General features: G+C 55.4%; 1 protein-coding gene across 3 annotated transcripts; it reads right to left on the minus strand.

Moving 5' to 3' along the window:
• Nucleotides 1–4,808: 4,808 nt before the first annotated feature.
• Nucleotides 4,809–25,766, minus strand: WNT11 (Wnt family member 11). Of its 3 annotated transcripts, XM_031460378.2 has the most exons (7): nucleotides 25,488–25,766; nucleotides 21,479–21,661; nucleotides 13,997–14,232; nucleotides 12,164–12,441; nucleotides 9,091–9,383; nucleotides 7,354–7,487; nucleotides 5,150–5,630 (listed from the first exon to the last, which is right to left on the minus strand). In XM_031460378.2, the coding sequence occupies exons 2-7, from the start codon at nucleotides 21,559–21,561 to the stop codon at nucleotides 5,269–5,271; spliced, it is 1,386 nt and encodes a 461-aa protein (XP_031316238.1). In that variant the 5' UTR covers nucleotides 21,562–21,661; nucleotides 25,488–25,766; the 3' UTR covers nucleotides 5,150–5,268. The 3 variants fall into 3 exon arrangements, with proteins under 3 accessions (XP_031316241.1, XP_031316238.1, XP_031316243.1); XM_031460381.2 differs by lacking the exon at nucleotides 7,354–7,487 and having other exon boundaries at nucleotides 4,809–5,630; XM_031460383.2 differs by lacking the exons at nucleotides 21,479–21,661; nucleotides 25,488–25,766 and having other exon boundaries at nucleotides 12,328–12,441; nucleotides 13,997–14,126.
• Between the last annotated feature and the right edge of the window lie 240 nt (nucleotides 25,767–26,006).

A 26,006-nucleotide genomic window follows, 5' to 3' on the forward strand; every position in this document is an offset into this window, starting at 1 on the left:
GGGGACGGCACACTTGTATAGATGCAAAGATGACGGAGACATAAAATAAACACTTGGGTTTAACGGCAGCCATGCCCCTGTCCAGGAGCACTGGAGTCTGGGCCTCTTGCTAGCCCTGTCCCCACTGCCAGCCTGGCCAGGGATGTCTGGGCTGGTTGTGTGATCTGTCACCTCCTCCCCCTCCACCCCTGCCCCAGCCCTTCAGCCCCCTCATCTGGGCCCCCGAGGGATCCCAGAAGGTGAGACAAGGGGGACCAAGGGTCCCATAAGAAGAGTCTTCAGCAGCCACAGACCTGGGGAGTGGAGCGGATATTGATTTGGTCTACGGGAGCAAAGAGACCCATTAAACGTGCGGCTGTTAAATTGCTCTGCCTGAATGAAGTCAGCCATCTCTGAGGGCAGGCGGCGGACAACCAGCCCGCAGCTAGTGCCCTGGTGGGGGTGGTTGTAGACACCTGGCTCTGACCTTCCGACCCGGGGCCGGGGGCAGCCTGGCTTGGACCTGTGCTGCCCTGGGGCCCACAGGCCCCTGAGCTCCAGCCACACCTCACGTCTTGGCCTCCTCCAAGCAAACCCTGCTGCCGTGCCTTTGCTCATGCAGACCTCCTGTTGCCTCCTTCTCCACCTCCAGACCCAGTGCAAACAGCACCTCCTCTGAGAAGTCTTTCCGACTTTCCACTCCCTACCCAAATACCCTGAGAGAAGTGGGCTTTTCCTCTCCCCAATTCCCAAAGGCCCCAGGACTCAGCCGGGCTTCTGACTTCAGCCACCTCTGCTACACTAGCTGGGAGTCAAGGGCCCCATAAAGGGGAACACATGCGCTTCACCCCCTCACCCCAACACAGGTGGGTCTTGGGAGCCCAGGCACCCTGTGAGCTCCTCCGCCAGAGAAGAGGGGGCAGGAAGCGTTAGCTGAGCTACGGCCTGATGGCCATGGAGATGGGGCATCCAATCTCTGCACCTGTCCCCAGTCCCTGTGACAGATGTCAAGAACTGCTCAATCTTAAATTGTTCCCACTCCCTCTGTGTGATGCCTTGTCCTGCCATTCCAGTGGCTCAAGATCAACTACCCACTCAGCTGCTCCTTCTCTGGGATGCCCATCATGAACTTGGAGCCAGGCAGTCTGGAGCTTGAATCCTTGCTCTGCCACTGATGGCTCTGTAAACCTTGGGCCATCACTTGTCTCTCTGTGCCTCAGTTTCCTCATCAATAAAACAGGGATACTGGACCCTACCCCCCAGAATGGTTGTGAGAATTAAATGAGACAACTGCAGCAGAAGTCCAGAGAGGGCCAGTGGCTGCCTGGGATCACACAGCAAAAGAGTGGAAAAAATGCTGGACTTCCTGTTTCCCAGTCCCAAACTCCCCTTACCCAATCCAGCCCCTCTTGGGTCTGGGGTCCCAGGTGGAGGCCTGCATCCTGCTGGGGGCCTGGTCTGTGTAACCTGGCAGTTGGTCTCCATGACCTAAGGAACAACAGACCATCTGCCTGTTCAGGGCCAAGCCCAGTCTCTCCGTCATTGTTCCTCTGGTCTGACCTGGCCTCCCCAGGGGGGCCTTATCTGCCCATTCTCTCTTTTCCCACCAAACTAATCTCTCCCTCTTTTCAAGAGTTCCTGTTTCCTCTCTGCCGCCTTCTTGTCTCTCTCCCCAGGCCCTTACGCTCTGTGTCTCTGGCTGGCCTGATACACTTGATTCAGAAGCCTCCTCAAAGCGGATAGTACTCTCATCCCCGTGGAGTTTCCATCTCTCGGGCTTTCCCAGTCTGGGACTGCTGCCCCCGTAGGAGGAGGGAGATGGAGCACGGTCCAGGCCAGGAATCCTGCTGGTTACACACGTTCTGAAACCCACAGATCAATACCTAGGCCTTTAAATTCTTTGGGTTGGCTATTGGCCTGAGGGGACTCTACAGGGCTTCCAAAGCAATGCCTTGAGGATTTTTACTCCAAAAGAGGTGCCAAGATTTTATGGTTCTTAATCTCTGAATACAATGAAATCCTGAGACACCAGAGCTCTGAGTTTCTGGAATTCACACTGGTGAAGGCCCTGCTCCTGCCTCACCTGAGTCAGGGCTCAGCTTAGCTGCGTGCTTAGAACCTTGACTTGGCCAAGGAGGACAGTCCAAAGAGCAGCTCTCCACGGCCCCTTGGTTGCCCAGCCCCTGACCAGCTACTAGTTACAGGGCTTCATTGCAGGCTCGGCACTGGCCAGTGGCAGGTGCAGAAGGCCCACTGAGTCAGGAGCACATCTGGGTCTCCTGTTCCGAGCTGCAAACAGCCCTCTGCTTTCCACACTGCTCTCCTCATCCCTAGCTGGAGGGAGGTCGTGTGAGAAAGAGTTTGGTGTCAGACGTGCCTGGGCTTCCAGCCCTGCACTGCTGCTATGAGCTTACTGGGAGATCTGGGCCAAGTGGCCTCCCCTCTCAGAGCCTCACTTTTCTTATCTGTCAAAAGGAGGTAACAATGCCCACCCAGAACCTGCTGTGAAGATGTCTTGGGACAATGTGTTTGGAACAGCACACAGTATTCAACAACTGGTAACATTTATATTATTACAACCACCCTCTCTGAGAGTCATTCTGGGTCGTTCGTGTGGTTTCCCCATTTGCTTCTCCTGGTTAAGGTCCAAAAGACACCCCCAAATTTAACATTTCCAAGACATATAATCAGCTCCCAGTGTGCCATCCCTGGACCCCCACAGGTGCTATGGGCTGATTCCAGCCCATGAGGAGGCCCTAGACAGGTAGGGGAGGCAGACACATACACAACACAGACCTCTACAACACCTTGGCTCAGATCAATGTGAAAGAGGAGCACAGAGGCCGCAGGAACCCAGAGGAGGCCAGTGGCCCAGACTGAGGATAGTTAGGGAAGACTTCCTGGAGGAGGGGACCATTTACATGGGCCTTAGAGGAAGAGTGGGCAGTGGCTGGTCACTGTGAACATGAATGTTATGGCTGCTTTAAAAGTTTAAAGGGCTGTCTAGAGCTCAAGCGACTGGTGAAGGCTTTGTAGAGACAACTCTGAAGGCTGAGTGGGATTCCAACAGGGAAAAGGACACTCCAAGCCTGTGCTGAAGAACAGCAGATACCCAGAGGCAGGCGGAACAGAGAAGATGCCTGGAGAGTTGCAAAAAATGTGACTGGAAGAGTCACCTGGGGTTTAGGGGAGGGGCCTTGTATGCCAGACCAGGGAACTGGGGATTGTTTTCGTGGGCCATGGGACACCAGTGTGGAGCAGGGGCAGCCCTGGGCTTGGGAGAGCACATACTCTGGTACTTGTTCAATGGAGGCTGAGTTTTTGGCAGAGACGCTGGTGGGAGGCCTGCCTGGGATGCCTCACCTCCAGCCCTATGCCTCTTATCAGCTCTCTGACCACAGGAAAGGCCCTTCCCATCTTGGAATTTCCTCATCTGCAAAACAGACCGAGAGACCAGAAGACTAATCTCAAGGTTCCCTCCAGCCTGTGAGTCTGTGACTTGGGTCATGCCCACTACATGCTTTCAGGCAGGGACTCGGAGGATGGCCACAGTGCCCTCCCTCTTCTCACCCTGTGATTGTTCCAGCCTCTGCAAGCAAGTCCCTGCCATCCCAGGTTGTGTCGCTCTTGCTTCAGCATTTGTGTCTCCTCCACGTGCATGGAAATTCAGTTTGTAACATTCTCTTACATCCTTTGTCTTATGTGGTCACCCCACAGCCAGGGCAGATACAGGTGATTAATAACTACACCCATTTGGGGACCTACCATGGGCCAGGCCCCAGGATACTCTTTACTTGAACAGTGCCGCCCGCATCTCAGGAAGTGAGGCTGAAGTTCAGAGATTGACAGTGCTGTGTGTGCTAGGACTCCCACTCTCCTGAGACCCTGTGTTCATTTGGCAACCGCCAAGACCCCTAGAATTTCCCATCTCCCTGGCTGTTACCTTTTAGTCTCTTCCCTTCTTTTCATCTTTATCTCCCTGACCTTCAAAGTGGAGGTGCCCCAGGCCCAAGCCCTGGTCCTCTTTGCTTTTCTATCCCGCCCCTTAATGATGATGTCCAAATGTGCATCTCAGCCCCTGCTTCTCCCCAGAACCCCAGACTCGACTATCTGTCCATCTATTCAGTATTTCCACTTGGGACCGAACCAACATCACAATCTCCACCAAGCCCGAACCCCAGTCTTCTCTCCACCCATGTCCCAGCATTCTTCCAAGTACTCAGCCAAAACCCTTGTAGTCCTTCTTGATTCTCCTTGCCCTCATACCCCACAACCATGAAGAGAACAGGTCCTAATGGCTCCACCTTCAAAACGGAACAGGAATCCAGTGAGTGCTGACCACGTCCACCGCATCCAGCGGAGGCTGGGGGCCTTTCCCAAACACTACCTTAATCTCCACCACCTGCTTTACAAATGGGGAAACTGTGGCCTAGAGAGGGGAAAAGCCCTCCCCGTGGTCCCACAGAAACCCTGCCAGGGCTAGCTGGAGCCTGGTCTGCCGCCACCTCCCTAAGGTCTGCATCCGCAGACCCTGGGTCGGTTTTCTCTTGAAGCCATTTAGCAGGTCTGATGACATGGCCAGGCTCTGTGCGCTGGCATGTGTGTCCCCGAGGAACAAAGAGTCTGCCAGCTGGGTTTGGGTTTCAAGACGTGTGTCCTCGCCCTTGACCGGGAGATCTTACAAGGAGACAGAGGCCAGAGTCAGGTGGGGGGAGTGGGGCGGGGAACATCAATCGGATGCCACCCTGCCTCGAAATTGGAGAGTTCACCCCCCTGTCCCAGGATCCTCTGAGTTCACTTGAGGAGGCCAGAAACTGCAGAGGCAGGCTGGGGTTCTCAGCATTTATTTCATACAGCTGTTTAAAAAGCTTGTTTAAAATAGATCATTATATATATATATATTTATATATATAAAATATATAAAGAGGAATTGAGGCCAGCCACCCCAAAGAAAAAGCTATGTTTTATAAATATTTCTGTAGCTCCCACATCCCAGAAGAAGAAAAAAAACAAAACAACAAAAAAACATTTACAACCCAAGCTAGTGGTTCTGTGTGGTGGGCCCAGTAGGCTCAGACCCTGGGGTGGGCCGGGTGTCTCGAGGACTGGGCCTGCAGAACATTCTGGTGAGGGCAGGCTGACTGCGCCCCCCCTTCCTAGGAGGCTGGTGTCTCTGGCTGTGAAAGGTCGAGTCCATACCAGTCTTGCCAAACCCACGCCCCTGGCTTCTTAGATCCGCCTGGAAGACAGCAAGTGGGCACTCCAGAGCCTCGGGTTGCCAGGTTATTTTTAACCTTGTCGGTTTCCTTTGATGTCCTGGCCCTCCTTCCCTGGTGGCCAGGCCTCTGTTCCCAGTGGCTTCCAAGTGGAGGCAAAGCACAAGCCTCCTTCCATGCCCAGCATCTGGAATTCACAAGCCAAAATCCACAGGGTGTCTCCAGGCACCCTGGCCAGCCTCCGAGGGTCCCACAGCGCCTCACTTGCAGACATAGCGCTCCACGGTGCGCTCACACCTGCGGCAGGTGACGTAGCAGCACCAGTGGTACTTGCAGTGGCACCGCTCCACCACGCGATCTGTGTAGGGGTTGTAGCCGCGTCCACAGCACATGAGGTCACAGCTGTCACTGCCATGTGACGTCTTGTTGCACTGCCTGGAGGGAGAGGGGAGGTCAGTGAGTGCTCCCGTCCCCCCCCAGCGCCCCACTCCCAACCAGGCAGCCACAGCCTCCCCACTGTGCATGGCTGCAGCCTCAGTCCCCCTTGGACGATGTCTTGATCTTTGGGGAATTTAAAATAACCCTCTTCCCCATGGGTACTTCTCCCTTTTCCCTGCATAGTTCTAATACGCATTTATCAAAATGATGGGGGTATTTCTGTTTTCTTGGAGATGTATTTTTTCCTGTTTCTTCTATTTCTAAATACTTGAAGGTGCCTCACACCACTCTGCCTAATAATCCAATCTTCGTATTTAATTGTTAATTACATTGTAACAAATGCAAAGATCCTTTTTCACTTTTCAAATCCCAAAATAAATTCTGAAACAAATAAATGGCATTGGAACATGAGGCAAGGCGAGCGTTTGGCTGTGTCTGTTTGTGGAGACACAGGGTCTGTCAATCATTTGCCTTCTATGTACCAGATGCTTGTCTCCAGTGTTTTATCTTATTGGAGGCAGGCAGGGTTCTTAGGTCAGTGGAACTACTGTGTCCACTTTACAGACGGAAACAGGTTTAGTGAAGGGCAGAGGCCTGCTCAAGGACCCACAGGAGTTGATAGATAAGCAGGGCTCAAGCTCAGGGGTCCTGAAACCAAGTCCAATGGTATTCTCCCTACCCTACAGGGCAGAGAGCCCATGGATGCGAGGGCAGCATTTCTTCGTGAAACTCTTGTGGGCGAAGAAGACATTGAAGGTCCCCAAATATCTTTGTCATCATTCTTCTGTCTAGTGAAGCAATATCTGTGTAGGCTGGCATTTCCTCTAGCTGGACTCAGGCTAGACAGGGATGCTGTCATGGGATGCAGCTGGGTCCCAAAGCCATGTGGACCAAGAAATCCCAGAATGTCCAAGATGGGCAAACCCTAGAGATGACCACGTCCAACCCTCACAGTTCCTGATGAGGAAACTGAGGCACAGAATGGGGAGGGGACTTGCCCAGCATCACACAGGGTAAACATGGGGTCTGTGAGAGTTCAGGAAGGCTTCCTGGAGAGGGAGGGGTCATCTAAGCCATTTCATGAAAGTTGAGCAGGAATCTAAGATGGAGAGGAGGGGAAAGGGCGTTGGGGGCAGAGAACAAACACGTTGACCTGACCTAATCTAAGCAGAGTAAGAGTGGGAGATGGTGCCTGTGAGGGGGAGTTGGGGAGGGTGGGGCCTGGAGAACAGGCAGGTTTCAGAGGTCCAGGGGCCTCTGGAAGAAATATGACAAAAGGGCTGGAGTTTGGAATATGGACTGCTGAGGAGGCCTCAGCTGACCAGGCTAGATTTGAGGAGGGCATCTTGCCCAGCTAAGGGGCCAGCTACTGTACCACCTATGCGCCTGCCTTTTATAGTTAACAAAACTCATTTGCATCTTGCCCCCGCACCTCCAAATCCCTAACCCAGTAAAATCCACCTTTCCCCTCCTCCAGGAAGCCTTCCTTGATATCCAGGCTGGGTCAGAGCCCTTCTGAGTTCCCTGCTTTCCCTCTGTCACAATCTGACCACTTGATGTTCCTCCCCCTCCCTGACCCCTGCCAGAGCCTCATGTAATGGGTGTAAGAAGCCACTGAGATATTGAGGCTGTTTGTTACTGCAGAAAAAGCTGATGCATACAGCTGTCTGCAAAGTCCCATCCTCAGAGGAATGGCTGAGGGCTGACCAGGGCAGGAAACCTGGGGGGTAGGAGGCGGGTGGCATTCTGAGAAGGCCAGGGAGGTTGCTGTGGGATGGGGCTTCCTCTTCAGCAGCTTGAGGACAAGTCCTAGGGGCAGAGTCAGGGCAGCTGGGCAGGAAGAGGCCTGGCAACCTAGGGGGAGGGGAGGGGAAGGGAAGCTGCCATTCACGAGCACTGACACCACCCAGCACTGGGGGGCTGCCCGGTGAGTGTGATTAGAATCTCTTGCCAACCCTCCCAGGTGTGTGGTACCATCCCCATGGCACAGAAGATGAGACCGAGCCTCAGATAAGTGAAGGGATTTACTCAAGGTCCCACAGCTAAGAAGATGCAGCGTCAGGGTGGGAACTCTTCTTGCTACACACACACACACACACCCATGGATCCAGGGATACCTTCTCTCTGCTCTGGGGCCCTTGGTGGGCTTTCCCCAGGCCCTCTGGATTCTAGAATCCTCCTCCCCCGACCCCAACCTCATCACACCCACCCTGGCTGCCTCAGCCCAGACTCTCGCTCCTTCCCGTCTCTCTGGCCTGACCTGGTTGCATCTTCACTCCACCCTAACCCCTCAGTCTGGCCTCCAGATGGGATCCTGGGCCTCCTCGAAGAGCTGCCCTGGCCTGTGAGGACGGAGCCCCTCTAAGCAGCCCCCCACCCCCTCCTGGAGACAGGAACGCAGGCTGAGGAGGAAGCAAATGCTGGCCAGGCACCAACTATGTGCCAGACACGTTCACAGACACCCTCACTCTGGTTCAATATTCTTTTAACCCTGAAGAACACTAGTTTTGTGGAATGCTATTAGGGGCTCCTTAATAAAAGAGTTCCACAGCCAAACACCTTTGGGAAACACTGGCTTAGGCAGATCCTTTACTGCGGGATTTTGCAGGGCCTTTAATATGTTCTCATGCCTTACAAATCACCAGAGAGAATTTCCCAACGTATCTGATTGCAGAACTATTTCTTTATAGCATGTTCGGACTGGATTCCTCCTGAACCATCTCTGAGAAGAGCTGCTCCCCTGAATCCTCAGCAGCCCCGCCTGGCATACAGTAGGTCTGTAGTCGCCACTGGCTCCCTCCCTCTCTCTGATCCTGAATCTGTGATGGGACCCGATGTAGGGACCCCAGCCCTGGCTCTGAACCTGGGGCCCAAGGGGAGAGAGCTGAGGCCTGGGAGGTCAGTGAACAGAGGTGGGGAGGTGAGAGCGCTGTCTCTCTGCAGAATGCAGGCCGAATTCGCGCTCCTGCTGTCCCTCCGAAAAGCAAAAAGCGCTTGCCCTGGCTCTACCTCCCCGTGGTGTAGACTTCCTGTGCGGCTTGGGGCTGGCCACTGCCCCAACCCGTCCTGTGCCTCAGTTCACTGGTCCAGCCAACAAGTTGTATGACATTTATCCTTCTCTTGCGCATTTGACAAACATTTACTGAGGACCAATTTATGTGAGGCAGCCTTTTTCCTTGCCCCTGTCTTCCAGTATAATCATTCTCTCTTCCCATCTGTCTCCCCTACTAGCAGGAAGGTGGGGAAGGGGCCTCCCACCAGCCTCCATTCACAAGGGGCCACTGCTTGGGGGAGCCACTCCCAGGAGCTCTGTCCAGGGCCCCTTGCATCCCGCACCTCCATTCAGTATTCAGTTGGGTGGGGCTCCATTCCCCAAATGTTGACTCTGTGCCTGGCCCTGAGTTGGGGTGGAGTACATGCCACACAGCTGACCCTGCCAGGATGGCGTTAAGCTTACCTGTCCTGCGTCCCGTGAGAGCCCACCTTCTCGTTCTTCATGCAGAAGTCGGGGGAGCTCTGCAGATAGACGAGCTCCGAGTCCTTCACGGGCCGAATGTCCAGGTCCTTGGGCACTAGGTGCTTGCGGGTGCCCATAGGTCGGTGCACCACCTTGGTGGCCGACAGGTAGCGGGTCTTAAGGTCAGTGGCCACATCCCGAAGCTCCTGCAGCCCCTTCCAGCAGGTGCGGATGGAGCAGGAGCCAGATACCCCGTGGCACTTACACTTCATTTCCAGAGAGGCACGCAGAGCCTGCGGACAGGGGAGGGCGTCGGGCTGGGCAGCCAGGGCCCCGTCCCTGGCCTGCCCCCGGGGCCCTGCCCCACCCCTCCACCTGCTGGGTGCTCTCAGGGAGTCACCGCCTGCTCTGGGCCTCAAGTGACTGGCTTTTTGCTCTAAAGCTGGGAGGGTGTTGAGGGTCCTTAGCTCCTCCTCCAACTTGGAGGGCAGCAGGGAGGGGCAGGAAGAGAGTGGCATTTGCAGAAGTAATGGATGCCATTTATATAGCTACAGTTCCAAGTGCTCCCGCACTTAAAATCATCACAGTAGCCCTCAAGGGAGGTATCATTAATTTCTCCATTTAAAAAAAGAGGAGAGGGGAGGGTACAGCTCAGTGGTAGAGTGTGTGCCTAGCTTGCACAAGGTCCTGGGTTCAATCCTCAGTACCTCCATTAAAAAATAAATAAGTAAATAATTTTTTTTTAAAAAGGAAACAAAGGCTCAGAGAGGCTGAGTCTCATGCCCAAGGCTACACAGCTAGAAGATCTCAGTGCTGGGATTTGAACCCAGGTCTAAGGGCGATTCCAAAAGCCACGGCTTTTCATTGTTCCATGCTTTTTCTCTCATATAAAACTGTGACTCGGAAATTGCTTGCTGGAAAAAAAAAAAAAGAGGGAAAAGAAGAGAAGGGAGGGAGGGAGAGAAGATGAGGGAGGAGGTGGGTGCTTGAGGGCCTGGCTGGCCTTCCCCTCCTCTGCCTGGTGCAGCGTCACCACTCAGCGCCTCTGTCTCCGTGTGTGTTAAGGGGGTGTGTAATTGCTACCTTGCAGAGTCGTTGAAAGGATTCAACGAGATGACATATATGAAAGGGTTTTGTGAACTATAAAAGTTAAATCAATATTGGTTTTGAAAAATCAGTCTAAGTAAGAATTATGGTGGGGAGGGGAGGCTTGGGTATGGTGCCTGGGGAGACTCGAGCCCTGGCTTTAGAAGTGACCATATCCTCCCTGGGCCTCAGGTTCCCCCTGTGTACCTGAGGGGCATGAGTTAGATGCCTTCTGCAGGCCTTTCGTTTCTGTTGTCTAAGCCCCGCCTCCTTGCACACAGGACTCCGATCCCTCTGCCCACCCTCCTGCCTGCCCTGTGCAGGTGTTATGGGTCCCCTGAGCCTGCATCAAAAACATGGGGAAACTGAGGCACAAGGAGGGCAAGGATTTGCCCCAAACCACTCAGGGAACTAATTAGGAAGCTGTCAAGGTCCCAGAGTTCCCTCCCCTTCACATCACCAGGAAGTGGGGAATGAGGGAGTCCACTTGGGTCTAAAGTCTGGAACGGTCTCCGCCAAGCCTGTGGAGAGCACGTAGTGAACCCAACTGCAGGGCATGTTCCACCTCCCGAGGGCATGGGGAAGGAAAACCACGCTCCCACCCTTAGTTCAAATGGTGGGCTGCTGTGAGCCAGCACTGAACACCTGACATTCACCCTCTTGGGCCCTGTGGTTTAGGGGAGGGGAATTATGCCATTTTGAAGGTGACTCCAAGGAGGCCAGCTCCTTGGCATCAGGGCTCCTGGGACACGCCTAATGTGCCCCTAAGGCTGAGGACCCTGTCTGGACCACACTGTGGGATGGGATCGCTGTGCCCTGGCAGTACGAGGCTCAGACAGGGGCTGGATTAAGGGTGAGGGGTATGCCAGCAGGGTTGGGAGGCGAGTCCTGGGTCCCTAGCCAGCTCTGCTACAGACCCACAGGGTGACTCAGCCTCAGTTTCCCCAGCTGTCCAAAGATGACCTGGACATCCTAAAGTCCTTACATGAGGGAGACCAGTGAGAGAGGAAGGAGAGGACATGGAAACCTCTAGGCTTGAAGCCCAAAGACATGGGCTCCATTGCACTGTGTGTCCTTGGCCAAGCCACCTAAGTTCTCTCTGCCCTACTTGGTGCCTCTGCACAATGGGCCTCATGGGGCTGCAGGGAGGGGTCATGAGATGCCACCTGCACCCAATACTCTGCCCCTCTGGACAGTTCCCTATCTGTAAGGAGGGATAACAGTACCTCTTCACAGGGTGGTTTTGTGGACTATGGGAGAGAAAACTAATCCAGCACCCACCACAGTGTGTGGTACCTAAATTGGTATAAAGGTTTTTTCTTTAATTTTCAAAAACTTAAAATGTCCATTCATTCACTTATGTATACACCCCAACCTTCTGTGGAATGAGGTGCGGAATTAATGAAACACCGGTAATAATAGACATGGAGGGGAAACTGCATTTTGGAGGTTGGGGCGGGTTTTGGAGCTGGGAGGGGGATCCCCATTAGATCCAAGGAGACGACTCCTTAGCTAAGGCTCTGTTGCCCCACAGCCCTCTCTCCACGCTTCCTCCCACACCAGGCCTTGGCCCAGAGTCCCAGAGGAAGAGCCTGAGGAATGTGGCCGATGGGGACCAGAGAGAACCAACCCACCCCATTTTCTAGATGGGAACTGAAGCCAAGAGAGGAAGTGACTTGCCCATCACATAGCAGGTTTAGTCCCAGATCCAGGTGGGAACTCAGAGCTCCTGACTCCTAGTTCAGTGCTCCTTCTGCTCTGCCAGCGTTCTCCAACCGAAATCCTGGTGGACCCCCTAAAGGAGGAGGAGCCAGGCAAGCCCCAAGCAGCTGGAGAGGGAAGAGCCTAAAGAGGCTGGGAGGACATCAGTATGAGTGGGTCAGGGCCCTTCCCCCCCACCATCCCGTCCATTAGGGCACACTGGGTGGCCCTTTTCCAGTCAATTGGTACAAGCACAACCATCTGGGGTGGGTGGGTGGGTGGTTACCTGTCTCCCCACTTCACTGTTGTGTAGACGCATCAGTTTATTGGCTTGGGATCCTGTTTTTTTCACCTTCATAGGAGCATCGGAAAACTTGGCCCCCATGAGGAGCCCGTAGCTGAGGTTGTCCGCACATCCTCCCCAGCGGTTCCCGGGCCCGGGTGGCTCACCTGGGACGGGGCCGCAGGAGCAGCCGGGCAGGTCGCCGGAGGTGCAGGCCCGGGCGATGGCGTGGCTGATGGCGGCCGCCGACAGCGCATACACGAAGGCTGACTCCCGGGTCCCTGTGGAGAGGGGTGGGGTCAGCGGGGGCCAGGTGACCGAGGGTTAGGACACTGCTTAGGCCTGAAGGCCCCTACCTGCCTCTGTAGGGTCTGAAGGGGACAGGGGCTGACACCAGGTTGAGGATAGCCCTACGGCCATTCATCTGTCACATCCTCAATTCTCCCCCAAATCCACTAGCTGTCAGTACACTCACTCACGAAGCCCGCAAAGCCAGCACCCCAACAGGCACACCCTCACTCACACCCCCACCACGCTGTACTTTCGCCCCACCAGTGTTAGGGGCTGCTTTCGGGAACTGAGGGCCCTGGCCCTCAAAGAACAAAGAGCCTGTTGCGGGGAGAAATGTGTCCCCTAAAGAAACTATGGTCAAGTCCTGACCTCTGGTACCTGTGAACGTGACCTTTTAGAAACAGGGTCTTTGCAGATGTAACAGCGCTAAGACGAGGTCACAGGGATTGGAGTGGGCCCTAATGCAGTGACTGGCATCTTTAGAGGAAGAGAGGATTTTGGACACAGAGATATAGAGGGAGGAGGCCTCGTGACAGAGGCAGAGACTGAAATGATGCAGGTCCAGACCGCGAACACCAAGGACTGCGGCAGCCACCGGGAAGGAAGAAGAGGCCGGGAAGAATCCTCCCCCAGTGCCTTCAGAGGGAGCCCTGCTGACGTCTTGACTTTGATTTCAGACTTCCAGGCTCTAGCCCCGTGAAACAACACATTTCCGTTGTTAGAAGCCCCCCAGGGTGTGTGGTACTTTATTACAGCAGCCCCAGCAAACTAATATGCAGCCGAATGTGCCTCAGCTCTGGGGTGTCCTGGCTTTGGGTCCAAGCAAGTCACCCCTGCTCAAGCCTCAGTTTCCTTAACTGTGGAATGGGAATGATAATACCTACCTCATAGGCTTGCTCTGGAGTTCAGATAATTTGAGAAGAAAGGAGGCTTTGTAAAGCGCTGCGCAAACATTAGCTGTCACTGAGCAGGGGAGAGTTTAGATCCACTGAGGCGTTCCCACCCATCAAAAGTCTCTCTGTGACACACAGGACCCCCAGGTCCACCTGCCTCCTCCAGGATGACTTCTCCACAGATGTTCTTTAGTCCCTACATCTCTTGGTGCCTCTCACAGCACCTCCAGTTGGACTGGTCTGGAATTACCTGTGGCACACCTGTCTGCCCTGAGGGCGGGTTCAGCCTTGGTCTTGTTACAGACTCCCCTCCTAGAGGTCCCCCCCGGCATCATTCATTCCTTCATCCGGGCACTGGGGTACATGTGCATCTGTACTGTTATTCAGGCCCCCTGCACTGGTATATTCACTCACTATATGTTTATTCATTCATCAATTCACGCCTGAATACCCAGGCCTATGATTGATTCATCCACCCACCCATCCATGCATCCATCCATCATCCAGCTACTCACTCATCCACCATCACACTTCCATCCATGCATCCATGAATTCACCCACCTATCTAAACACACACGTATTTATGCCTGAATGAATCTACCCTACCCGCATGCATTCTGCAGGCCCTAGAAGCCCCCTGTGGGCTCCCTACCTCTCTCCAGGTCAAGCAGGTAGTTGGGGGCGAGCTCGATGGAGGAACAGTTCCAGCGCATGTCGGCGAAGGCCCTGCGGCAGGCCTTCATGGCCTCGCGGGCGGCGTGCACGATGGTGTGCATGAGCTCCAGGTTGCTGCGGCACAGCTGCACCTGCGCCGACACCAGGCCCTCCAGCTGTTTGCAGTGCTGTGTCTGGTTCAGCGCCAGGGCCGCCGGGGTCTTGGACAGCGCCCTGCACACAGGCCAAAAGGCAGCAAGGGAAGGGAAGGGAAGTCAGGGCGGGGGGGGGGGGGGGGCAGCGTTGCCTCCACCAGCTGTACTGGCCCCAGCCTCTCTTCAAAGGGCTCGGAGCCTTTGCTAGAAGGAGCCAGGAGAACAGGAGGCCAAGCGCCGTCCCCAGCAGAGCAATGGCTCCCCCTCCTGCCCCTGTGTGACCTTGGGCACATCATTGTCCCTCTCTTAGGGACAGTGGCCTTCATTCATAACATAGGATCATGACCTCCATCCTACCTAAGCCTTATTATAAGTATACTAACAATAAAGTTTTATAGTTCACAAAGCACTCACCTTCACAGCCTTATTTAATCCTTACACGGCTGTGAATTATTACTCTTTATTCAACATTCATTCATCTCTAAATACCTATATATGCCAGACACCATGCTAAGTGCTGGATTATACTACTACTACTACTACTAATACTTTATATTGAACACTTACTAGATGCACAATGTGAGTTAGGAGCTTCCCATCATGGCTTCCTCTAATTATTAAACTCATTTACTAGGCCATAAAATCCCACATACATGCAAGGGATTTATTAAAAGATTAAAGAGCTACTCAATTTTATAATAAACTGGATTTAACCATTAACTTGCTGTGTGACCTTAGATAAATCACTGTCTCTCTCTGGTGTCTGTACCTATAAACTATATTTCCCAGAAGGGGTTCCAGTGAGACACTTTGAGAAAAGGGATCCATGGTCAAACACATTTGGTGACTGTGATATACTACACCCCTACTTAAAGAGTAATAATGCACATTTACATTATTTACATTTTAAAGGTTCTGAGAAGTACTGCAGCAAAGCAACAGGCTTGGTTTTAACTCCCAAGTCTGCTGAGCACAAAACTATTTGAGATGTGCTAACCTCATCTATGCTTTGGGAAATGCTGGCCTAGGCAGTCCCTATGAATTCTAGTGATGTAATAGGACCTAAGAGTTTCTCGGATACTGGCTCAGGGCACTGGGATTCCAAGACCCTAGGACCAGAGATCCATCTTGGATTCTCCTTCCTCCTTTCTCTGAGGAGCAGACTGCATCTGGCTGCACCTCCTTTAAGTGGAGGCTAGAGGGACGCCACAACCTTAAAGGCTTCCACATAGACCCACCCCCACCCAGAGCCAGCTGGTCCTCAGCAGCCCAGCAGAGATCCTGGAGGGGCAGAAGGCAAGAAGGGGCTGCTGTGGGTCCGCTTGCTGGGACCACAGCAGACCTCAACCAGGGTCAGGGATGAGACATGGCGAGATCAAGATCCCTGAACCCCTGGCCTGAGATCCCAGGAGAGGCAGCCTGGTGCCAAAGAACAGCACAGGCCTGGGCAGACTCCTGGCTCTCTCACTCCCCTTGAGCAAACCAAGTGACCTCTCCTCTCCCAGCAACCTCCCAGTATTGTCTGAGGGATTAACTCAACATGTGTCACATGCTCCACCCAGGGCTGACACACCGTGGTCAGTGCTCAGTGATGGAAGCTACTAGATTACTGCTTTGGTGGTTTTTCCCTACTGCAGGCAGCGTCCTGTACCCACTTAGTCAAGGCCAAGAGCTGCCCCCTGATTTCAAGTCCCCTCAAAAACTGGCCCCCCAGCCCTCTCCAGTCCCTTATCATTGTCCCCAACATGTGCTAATATCCGCCACATCAGACTCCTGGCTTCTCTGACAGGGACTGCCTTAACACATGCCCGTGCCCAGGCTTTCCCTGGTGCCAGGACTGCCTTTCCCCTTGCTCCTGTATCTAAATGAATAAATGGACTTTATTCATTTGTGGAAGAAATATGTGCTAAGCACCAACTCTTTCCAGACTCATTTGGAATGAACGTGACAAAGAACCTTTCCTCAAGGAGCCCCTCATCCAATGGCTGCATAGACCTATCACAGTTAAAAGGCAATGGCCCAGATGTTCCAGCTCATGGGCTGGCCGGGAAGAGCCCAGGCTTTGGGCACCAGCTCTGGGACCTGGGTAGTTACCCAACCTCTCTGGGCCTCATGGTACTCATCTGTTATAAGAAAATGATAAATTCTACTTCAAAAGGTGTTGGCAAGACAAGTATGATAATGTAAGTAAAGTATTTGGGACATTTGTAGACAAAATCCCTTGCCTGCTGCCGTGTGAATCTTGTGCCAGAGGGAGTCAGAAGACCTGGCTTCTATGTGCTGTGCAATCTTGGTAAAATGCTGCCCCTCTCTGAGCATCAACCACAAAATGGGGATTCCTGGAGGACTTGCAGGGGCTGAATGAGATAATACATGCGACGCTGAGTACTAATAGGTTAGTTTGCTTCCTCTTGCCTCTCTCTCTGCCATGCCCTACCCATCTTACAACTCCAAAACTTTAGAAATCTTCCCAGAGGTCTGGGAAGCAGATCCAGGGCAAGTGGGCATTGAGATTGACTATGGGTGTCTTGGGCCATCTCTCCTCGCTGTGACCCCTGGCCCACCCCTTCCTACCAAGGCATGAGCTGGGAAATGTCTGGTATATATGAATACAGACCCCAGGCATGGTTGCTTGACCTAAACTGAATTGTCTGGTCCTCCTTGGCCTTCTGCACACCGAGGGCTACCTACACCGGGACACCTGGGGAACCCGCTGCCCACATTCCTACAGCCCATATGGGTGAGGTGTGACCACACAGAGGGCAGGTATCACCCCCTCGGCCTGTTTCCTGGTTGTTACAGCCCTTCTGCCTCCATCTAGCAAACACTGTACACGCACATGGACCCACTGTCCCTGGTGGGCACTCCCGTTTACAGCACCTCTCATTTCATCCTGTTCTCACAATGCCTAGAGAGGCCTGGGAGAGTCTTAACCCCACTCTGTACAGAGGACACAGAGGCGCTCCTGTGCCTGGGTACTTAGCCTCCTGTGGAAGCCACCCTCCCTCTGGACCTGGCCTCACCTTCCCAGGTCCCCTCTCTACTGGGCTGAGGGCCGTCAACACTCAGCCTGTCCTGAGCCTGCTCTGCCCATCACCCCTGCCCAGCTTCCATCCTTCCACTCGGAGCCAGTTTTCTGTTTCACAACAGGAAGGGCTGCAGGGGAGACAGGAGAAAGCACCCAGCACAGCAGCAGGCACACAGTGGGCACTCAAGCAGAGTGGCTGCCTTCCGGGTCCTTTCCCTGGGCTCCTGCTCAAAAAGTCGATAATAACAGCAGAGACCTTTCCTGGGGAGCTCAGTCCAGGCAACTCCTGAGCGCCAGGTGCTGTGGCTCCCAGGGAGGGGTGCTCTGGGCTCCCAGTGTCTGGGGACCTTGGACCACTCTGGGTCAGTCTATCCATCTCTGAAGTCATCAAGCATCCACCTCCCCAGCTGGCGGTGAGGGGAAGGTTCTATGAAGGAAACATGGTAAGGATGCTCCCAGAGGAGGCTCAGACTGCCCAGGCAGGCAGAGAACAAAAAGGAAACATTCTGGGGGGCCTGGGTGGGCACGAAGCTGCTGGAGAGAGTGGCTGGGACAGAGCAGCCAGCTGCGGCATGCTGTGGGAGGCTGGTTCATGGGAGCGTGCAGACCTGGAGATCAGGAGGCGGGAGGCAGTGGATTCCACTCCCGAGGAGGGCGATGCGGTCATCTGGTAATTAGTGGTAATGACCGTTTCTAACTAAGGCCCCCTCAGGGAGGTAATCAAGGATTAGGGTGGGAGGCGGGGGAGTTACCCGTCTGGACATCTTGTCCGGCTTGCCTCACTGCAGCAGACCCCTAATTGAAAACATTTTGGTTTATCTGAGGGTGGGTGCATGGGGGAGAGGGTGGAAGAGAGGACAGGAGGGAATAGAGAGTTCACCGGCGAGGCCTACACCAAGGGTGCCACTGGGGTGGCTAAAGTCTCTCTCGTGTGGGAGTTGGGTTCTCCTGGGAATGGCCACAGGGCAGCTCACTCACCCAATGTTCGACCGTGGGCAAGAGCTTGCCCTTTGCTGGGCCTCAGTGTCCCCACCTCATTGTGCAAGTGACAGAGAGACAGTCAGAGGCAGAGCCAACCTAGATCCCAGACCTCCTAGATCCCAGGCTAGGGCTCTTTCATTCCCATTTTAGAGATGAGGAAACTGAGGCTCAGAGAGGCTAACGTGATTTATTTGCCTGGGGCCTGGCTCATGGCTAGTGCACTGTCAGAGCTCAGGCTGGCACCCAGGTCTCAGGTCTGGGGCTCCTCCCACCCACTCTGCAGCAGCGATGTCCCTTCTGAGTCTCTTTAGAACTTTTCCTCCAGAGGAGCAGCAGGCTTGGGGCTGCCCAGGGTGGGTAGAGGAGCCTTTATGGGTCCTCCCAGCCACACTGGGCCTTTCCCCTCACTGAGCAGCCCCAGTGGTTCACCGAAGGCTGGAACCATCTTCTCTGCCCCCGACAGGGCAGCCAGGTGGATGGCTTACCTGGGTCTCCCCACACTTCCTAGTCTGTCTCCCAGCTCCTGGCTTGGGTGGGAGGTGAGGTAGAAGAGGGGTTCCCCAGGTAATTTCCAATCAGGTGCTTCCATCCCCCTCCCACCCTACAGGAAGCTCAGGCTGAGTCCCAGGTCCCCAACAGGTGGACATTCTGGGTCGCTTAGCCACATCTACATTCAGTTCCTGTGTCAAATGCCCCTTCCCTCTTCAGCTCACTTTCCAAAGCCCAGGGCAGCAGGGTCCCCAGGGACAACTCCAGGACAGCTGAGTCTCCTGGGTAAGTACCCAGCCTCCCAATCCCACTGTATGCTTCCCTGTTCCCATCTGTCCTCTGGCCAAGAGGCCACAGAGCCAGAAAGCTTAACTCCAAATCCTTCCTATGCTGCCTAATATCTGTGACGCCCTGTTCGTTAAAGACCCACTGAGCCTCCATTTCCCTTTTGTTTAATGGGGATGATGGCAGAAAATACCTCATGTGGTAGTTGGGAGATTTAAATGAAACAATATACATAGAACAGTGCCTGGGATGTAGCAAGACCACACACACACACACACACACACACACACACACACACACACACAATTGTTGTTATCCTTAAACTCCACTCGTTCTCCTGCTTCCCCTTCTGTCTTCAGTTCCAGCAAGAGTTTAACCACTATCAAGAGGTTTAGCTTTGTGGAGCCCGTGTGCCTGGCTTCTGATCCTATATCTACCATTAATTAACTAGCTGTGTGACCTTGGGCCAGTCACTTAACCTCTCTGTACCTTAGTTTCCTCATTTGTAAAATGGTAGCGATAAGAATGTCACCGACTTCATAGGAGCATTATCAAAAATTAAATGACTAAAGCTTCAGGGATTTAGTAGGAGGTTCCTGTAATTCCTGGTTTCTCTGTTTCCCTACATGCACTGTCCTGCCCCTGCTGTTCCTTCTGTCCAAGATGCCTGCTCTGCATTCCATCCTTGGCCATCCGCTGAGATCCTATCTATCTTTTGAAGCCCCAAGTCACCTCTCTTACATGGGACTAACCACTCCTCCTCTGGGCTCCCATGCTCTCTCTCCTAGGACACAGCCCAAAGTCTGCTTTGTGCTTTTTACATGTCTTTCTCTCCCAAGAGGCTGGGAGAATTTTTAAGGCAGATAGTGAGTTGTACCCATTTGTGTGACACTCTGGGCTACGCAGGGGGAACAGCATGGATGTTGGGCTTAGCTAGCCATCTCTTCCAGACACTACCTGACCAAAAGCAGCTTGAGAGCCCGTGCAAGTCACACAGTTTTCGGAGCCTCAGTGTTCCCACTGTGGCACAGGGATGGTGGCAGTGTCTCCCAGAACACTCTAGGAGTGAGCCCAGTTCTCGGCCTCTGATGATCTTTGTGCTCCCCAGCAAAGCCTTTCCCTCTCTGGAACTCAGTTTCCTAATCAGTAAAATGCTGGTGGTGGGCGAGGAGGGCTTGGGCTCCCAATCAGAGGTCCTCACCAGCTGGGACAGTGCCAGGTACCAGCAGTACGAGGATGGATGGTTTCTCACAAAACTAATCAAGAGCAGCAGAGAAGAGCCGGTGTCCCCTGGCTGGGAGGCCTCCGAGCTCCAAATGAGAAATGCAAGAAGATGGGGTTCCCCTCTTGAATCACCAATTAATTGATAACTCAGCCCCAGAAGAGGCAGGGCCAGTGACCTCGAGACTGTTTGCTGGTGGCCCAGCCACTATCACCCTGTCTTCTAGCTAATCCATGAACCTTCCTTGCAGCCCCTCCGCAATCCCCATAATCTGTCCCCTGCCTGCCTTATCGGCATGGTTCCCTGCCCCCGACCCGGAACTCTAGACAGTATCCTGTCTTGGGACTTGTCCACCGCTCAGGGAGTCCCTCCACCCAAAGTGCCCTTCTCCCACTGCCCCCACCTGCCAAACTCCCAGAAACTCCTCAAGCCCATCTTAGGAGCACTGCCCTGGAAAAATCTCTCCAGGGTCCCAAGTATCTGTGCCCAGTACCTGTGCCCCCACCAGGTAGTCTCCTCTCCTCTGGGCCCCCACAACACGGCCCTGGTCTCTTCTAGGGCACTTGGAGTTATTTACAGCCTGGGCTTATCTCTTCCAGACCAGAGGGCAGCTCCTCCAGGAAGAGGCTGGGTTTTACTCCTCTCTCCTTGCCTACACCGCCCACAACCCTGCACAGAGCAAGCACTCCCTTCTGCTGGATGGAAAGGAGTCTCTCCCCCACCTATCTTTCCATTAATAATTTCTGTCTAAAGGCATACCCTTCACATGTGCATGGCATCTGATAGTTTACCAGATTCTTTCAAGAGCCACTTCTCATTTGACCTGAGTGAAGTAAAGACTCTTACTCTCCTTTGACAGAGGAGGACGCTGAGGCTCCCAGAGGCTGATTGACTCTTCCCCAAGGTCACCCAGATGGAGGGGTCCGAAGGGTCTGAGGACCTCCAGCTAGGGTCAGGAGACTGACCAGGAACATACTGAGCAGGCTTTATGTGCAGGGCACAGACCCTCTTGAGTGGGTCACTTGATCAGCTCTTTTTCCATCTGTCCCCGGGGGGAGGTCTTGTGCAACCCTCAGCTGCATAGGACAGGGCACTTCTGTCGTCCTCCACGCCCTGTCTCGCTCCTCCGGGAGGTAAGGACAATATTTTACAGAAGAGGAAAAGGAGACTCAGGAAGAGTGACTTGCCCACGACCCCCAGCCAACTTCTGCTCCCAGGTTTTGGGCGCGCAGGCCTGATCCAGGGGTTCCCTTAACGCTCTCCGCCGCCCCCAGCCGCCGGTCCCGGGACCCCTCTGCGAGGACGCGGGTCTCTACTTACAGCCACTTGATGCCATAGCACACGCCGGTCTGGAGCGCCAGGGCGAAGAGAAGCGCCTGGCAGACCTGCGGCCGCGTCCTCATCGTCGAGCGGCGGGCTCGCTGAGGGGTCGCACCCTGGGGAAGCCGCACCGAAGTCCCGCCGCGCACCCGGCCGCCGTCGCTCGTCCTGCGCCCAAGCCGCCTGCAGTCGGGGAGAGCGGAGGCGGCGGGTTAAGGCGGCGCACGGGGCGGGGGCCGCGGGCGGGGGTGGGGGGCGTTTTATTCAAATTACAAAGGAGGGGTCGGGGCCCCGGGAGGCCGGGCGCGCGGCGGGGCGTCGCCTCCCGCCCCGCACAGCTTCGGCCGGCTGCCGGCGTCTGGCTCGAATTAGGTGCCGCAGAGCGCGGCCGAGGGCGTGTCCACCTTGCACGGGCGACAGAGACTCCGCAGAGATGGCAGAGAGACAGCGAGAGGGAAAGAGATCCTCAGAGGGCGAGGCGAAAAAACACAGAGCAAAGGGAGAAGTCGCGATAGACAGTTTTCGGGAGGGACGGAAGGAGAAGACGAAGGGGGTAAGGGGTGGAGGCCGCGGGCGGGATAGGGGAGAAGCAGATTCGGGGCCCAGGATCTGCGTTCTTATCTCCGTAATATTAATTACTAGTTACTGTGGGCGTGGCAACTGTCCTTCCCGGCTGGTCCTCAGTTTACCTCCTCTGTGAACTGGGGATATAATTGTGATTCAAGTTGTGATTAGGACACAATTCCCCTTTTATAAAGAACGTTCACCTCACGCGATCGCATTTGTTCCTCCCAGCAACCCTGTGAGACAGGCACTATCACTGCCCCCATCTCACAGATGAGAAAACGAAGGCCCGGAAATGTGAGATGGGGCTGTTCAGCCGGCGAGCCTCTGGTCCATGCCTCGTGTTCTGCCCTTAGGTCTACCTGGTGTTCGGTAAGACCACGGACCGTGAGAAGACAAGGAAATAGGGGCTTGCTCTGGGTATCAGTTTCTCAGTCTATCAAGGGGAGGATGAGAAATGGGATAGCAAAGATCTTTGTACAGTGAGGTCTGTTGTGGGACCTGCGTCTCCGAGTCCCTCTAGCGGTGCCCCTTTGAAGGGTAGGATGACGCCCAGGCCGGACGAGGCGGGGGCAGCCTGGCCTAGCCTAAGCTGGGAGGCTGACTCGGCCGGCGCAATGCCGCCTGCGGTCGCCAGGCGGCGTCCTGGGGCTGCGGAGCAGCCCTTACCCCGCCCGCACGCAGGCCGAATAGCCGCTTTCTCCGGCTTTTTTCTTTTCATTCTTCATTTTTTCGTCTTCTTCTCACCTCATTAACTCTCTTCCCAGCTTCTCCCAAATTTACCAACACATGGCGTTCGCCCGGAGACAAACACAGCCCCAGGCCTCCTCCCCTGGGAAGGAGCAGACAAAGGGATTCCTTTCTAAAGTGGCGAGTCGGAAAAAGGAGGCGTCTGCCTTAGAGGGGACGCTTGAGCGAGAAGGGGGAGTTCTTATCTGGCTCTGTGACATTGGGCAAGCCCTCCACCACCCCTAACCTCAGTTTCCTCTTCTATAAAAAGGGACTGGACCTCTCCGCGCATCTCCTGAGGTCTTTCCAGCCTACAGTAGTCCGCGGGTGTTAAGCCGCCCTCTGCCTTAATTTCCACTATTACGTTTACCTGCGTAGTGTGTGCATTTACGTGTGCACCTTAAGCATACACACACATTTGAAATCCCACTGTTTTCTGTAGCCTCTGGCATGACCCGGAGCAAGTCAGAGAGAAAACTGAATTACATTTTCTTTCTCTTCCTCAGAGTCCTCTAGCTGGGCGCCTAACACAGTGGCGCTCGCTACAAACACCGAGTGGAGGCGCGGGGCGGGGAGAGGGGCAGAGACAGAAGGCGGTTTCAGCGGGGGTCTCCGTCTGAGCCCCTCCTCCCACCCAGCCTGTGTCCAAACCTTTTGTCTTACTGGCCCTTAAAGTTTACTACGCTCCTGAGAATGAGAAAAATATTGGCTGGATATGCGGGGCAAGGGAGAGGATCAAAACCAGTCATTGCCTCTCCTCGACCCCACCCCCTCCCAAAGTGTGGGATCCCCTCCAAGCATTCCAGGGTGGGGAAGAGGAAGGGCTGCAGGCGGAAAGAGGAGAGCGCGGACTCACAGCAGGGGATCCGTTCCCAGCCCAACTCTCCCAGAGAGAGGAGGGGCCGCCTGGGTCACAGCGCACGAGGACCCTGGCCTCCAGCTACTCCCGGCTCTTTCGGAGCGGCCCCGGTGGTCGTGGGCTTCTCCTTTTGCTGCTCCAGCACGTTGCTGGGGCAGGCAGCTTTTGGCCTGGGCCTCTAGGTCCTGACGGATTATTCCTGCCCACGGTCAGAGTGTCTAGGACAGCCGCGCAGGCCGCTGGGTCACCCTCAGCCTGCGTCTCCCGGTTCAGGACGCACTCGCCTCCTGGAGCCCCCGGCCCGCCAGGGGGCGCTAGGTCGGGGTGGCGGGTGGGATCGGCAGCAGCCTCCCGCGCCCTGGGACTTTGGGCAAGTTATCTTCTTTTTTGGGGCCCCAGGGTCCCCGTCAGGGGATGGGATGAGGTGTAAAGTAAGTGCCCTCTCAGTTCTGGTCCTTCTATGAGACATGGGCTTACCATGGTCAGCCCCGAAATGCTCGACCCCTTGCTTCAGGCCCGGCTCGGAGCCTCCCTTGGGGTCAGGCGTATAGTGGGCTCGTGTCAAAGAGCTGTGTCTGGAGAGATGAGCAGTGCCTTCCTACCCACGCTGGGGATAAGGTTCAAGCTACCTTGCTTGCAGCAGGCAAGAGAGCGAACAGTCCAGACTGCACACTGGGCACTGCGAGAGCAGTAGCCACAGCCCCGCTCTAGCTCTAACAGGTGGTTATAAGGCTTGGGATCTGGAAGTCCCTAGAAACTCCGCTGCCAGTGTGGTCACCTCTCTGGGCCAAAGACGGAGGGGACATTCCGAGCTTCCCCTTCCCGGGTGAGCCCGCGCTGGGCCGGGAGCCTGCACCGTGAGCTGGGACTGAGTGTCCACGCCGCGCGGAAGGTCTGCGCGGGCCGGGCCTGAAGCCTCCGGCTGCGCAGCTCAGAGCCGACCCGAAGGATCCATGCTGGTGAGCAACTGCTTCAAGGTTACCTGCGACGCCGAGCGAGGCCTGGCCTGTAGCCCGGCTTTGACCTGGGCCGCGAGTCTTTCGAGATTTGCCTGCGGGGCTGCGGAAGATGCGCCGGGTTGCCCACTAGTCGGGTTATTTGTGAAGTGGAAAGGGTGGGGTGGGGTAACTTGGGGTACCTCCCACTACTCCCACTGAGCCCGACTTGGAGTGCCGAAGAATTGGGAGGTTCATGCAAACACCTCAGATCCAGGAGGTGGGAGGAATGGAGCTCGTGCGTGAGCTCAGCCAGATGTTCCGGGCTGCTCCAGATGTGCCTCGGGCCCGGATAGGAATCTCCTACTCCCCTTCCCCCAGCCTGGAGCTCAGGTCTGTAAACAAACTCGGTTCTCCCTTTTCCCTGGCCGCTCTAGGAGAGGGTCGCAAAGCTAGGCGTCCGCCCCCACCAATCTCGACCCCCAATTTAGTAGGAGCTGCTGTAATTCTCTGCCTTTTGCCATCTTCTCCCGCCCCTCCACACACACCCTCTGCAGCAGGATTCAAGTCCCCCACCCCCGCGATGGCTCGGGCATGACCTCATTCAGGGGCCGACTGGGAGGTAGAGGGTCGAATGTGGGGGTAACAGGGCTGGGAAGTCTCATGGCGGGCGGCAGGAACTGCAGAGCACACCTCCGCCGCTGGTCCGCGTAAGGCCCCCGCCCTCAGCCCCCCGCGGCTGGGCCGGGTGAGGGGAATGCTTGGGAGAGCCGCGGAGGAGAGGTACGGAGGAGGGCTTGCTTGCTTTGCTTACTTGGGAGCGGGTGCCCAACCGGGTCGCGGCGCCGCCTCGGACTTGGGCGCCCCTCGCCCTAGCAGGTCCCCGCTGAGCGCCCGCCCGCTACCCGCGGCCACTGCTCACCTCCTGGGGCTCTCGCCTGACCCAGCCGGAAGGGGAGCGGCGAGCACGGCCCCCAGCGGACCCGATCGCTCTCCCGGCTGGGCAGGCGGCGAGGGCGCCCTCCTCGCGAGCGGCAGGAGAAGGACGCCCGGGATCCTGGGGAGCAGCGTCGGTTCGGGTCCCGCGGGGACTGAGGCGGGGACTGTGGCGCGGACTCGGGCTGCTCTGGGGGCGCTGGGCTCCCAGGGCTTGCGCTTGCCTGCTCGCCCGAGCACTCTTCTTCACCCGGCACGGTCTCCAGCGCGGGCCGCCCGTACTGCTTTATAAGGCGCGGGCAGCTGCTTTGATCCGCCCACGTCAGCGAGCCGAAACCCCACCGGGTGGCTCTGGCCGCGCGCGGGAGACGGGGCGGGGTCCCCGCGGATGCCACGGACCCGCGGCGCCAGCGGCACGAGAGGACGTCGCACCCTGTTGAGTTACAAAGAGGAGACTTACTAACATAGCTGGCCTTTACTGAGAGTGCGGGCTGCGAGCCTACTG

Source organism: Camelus dromedarius, chromosome 12 (genome assembly GCF_036321535.1).
Source record: "Camelus dromedarius isolate mCamDro1 chromosome 12, mCamDro1.pat, whole genome shotgun sequence".
Lineage (NCBI taxonomy): Eukaryota > Metazoa > Chordata > Mammalia > Artiodactyla > Camelidae > Camelus > Camelus dromedarius.

Coding starts and splice junctions, on each gene's coding strand:
- WNT11 (XM_031460378.2), bottom strand. CDS start 21,561: ATGAGGACGCGGCCGCAGGTCTGCCAGGCGCTTCTCTTCGCCCTGGCG. Junction 12,442..13,996: donor CCTGCTTGACCTGGAGAGAG/GTAGGGAGCCCA, acceptor CCCTCTCCACAG/GGACCCGGGAGTCAGCCTTC. Junction 9,384..12,163: donor ACAGTGAAGTGGGGAGACAG/GTAACCACCCAC, acceptor CCCTGTCCGCAG/GCTCTGCGTGCCTCTCTGGA.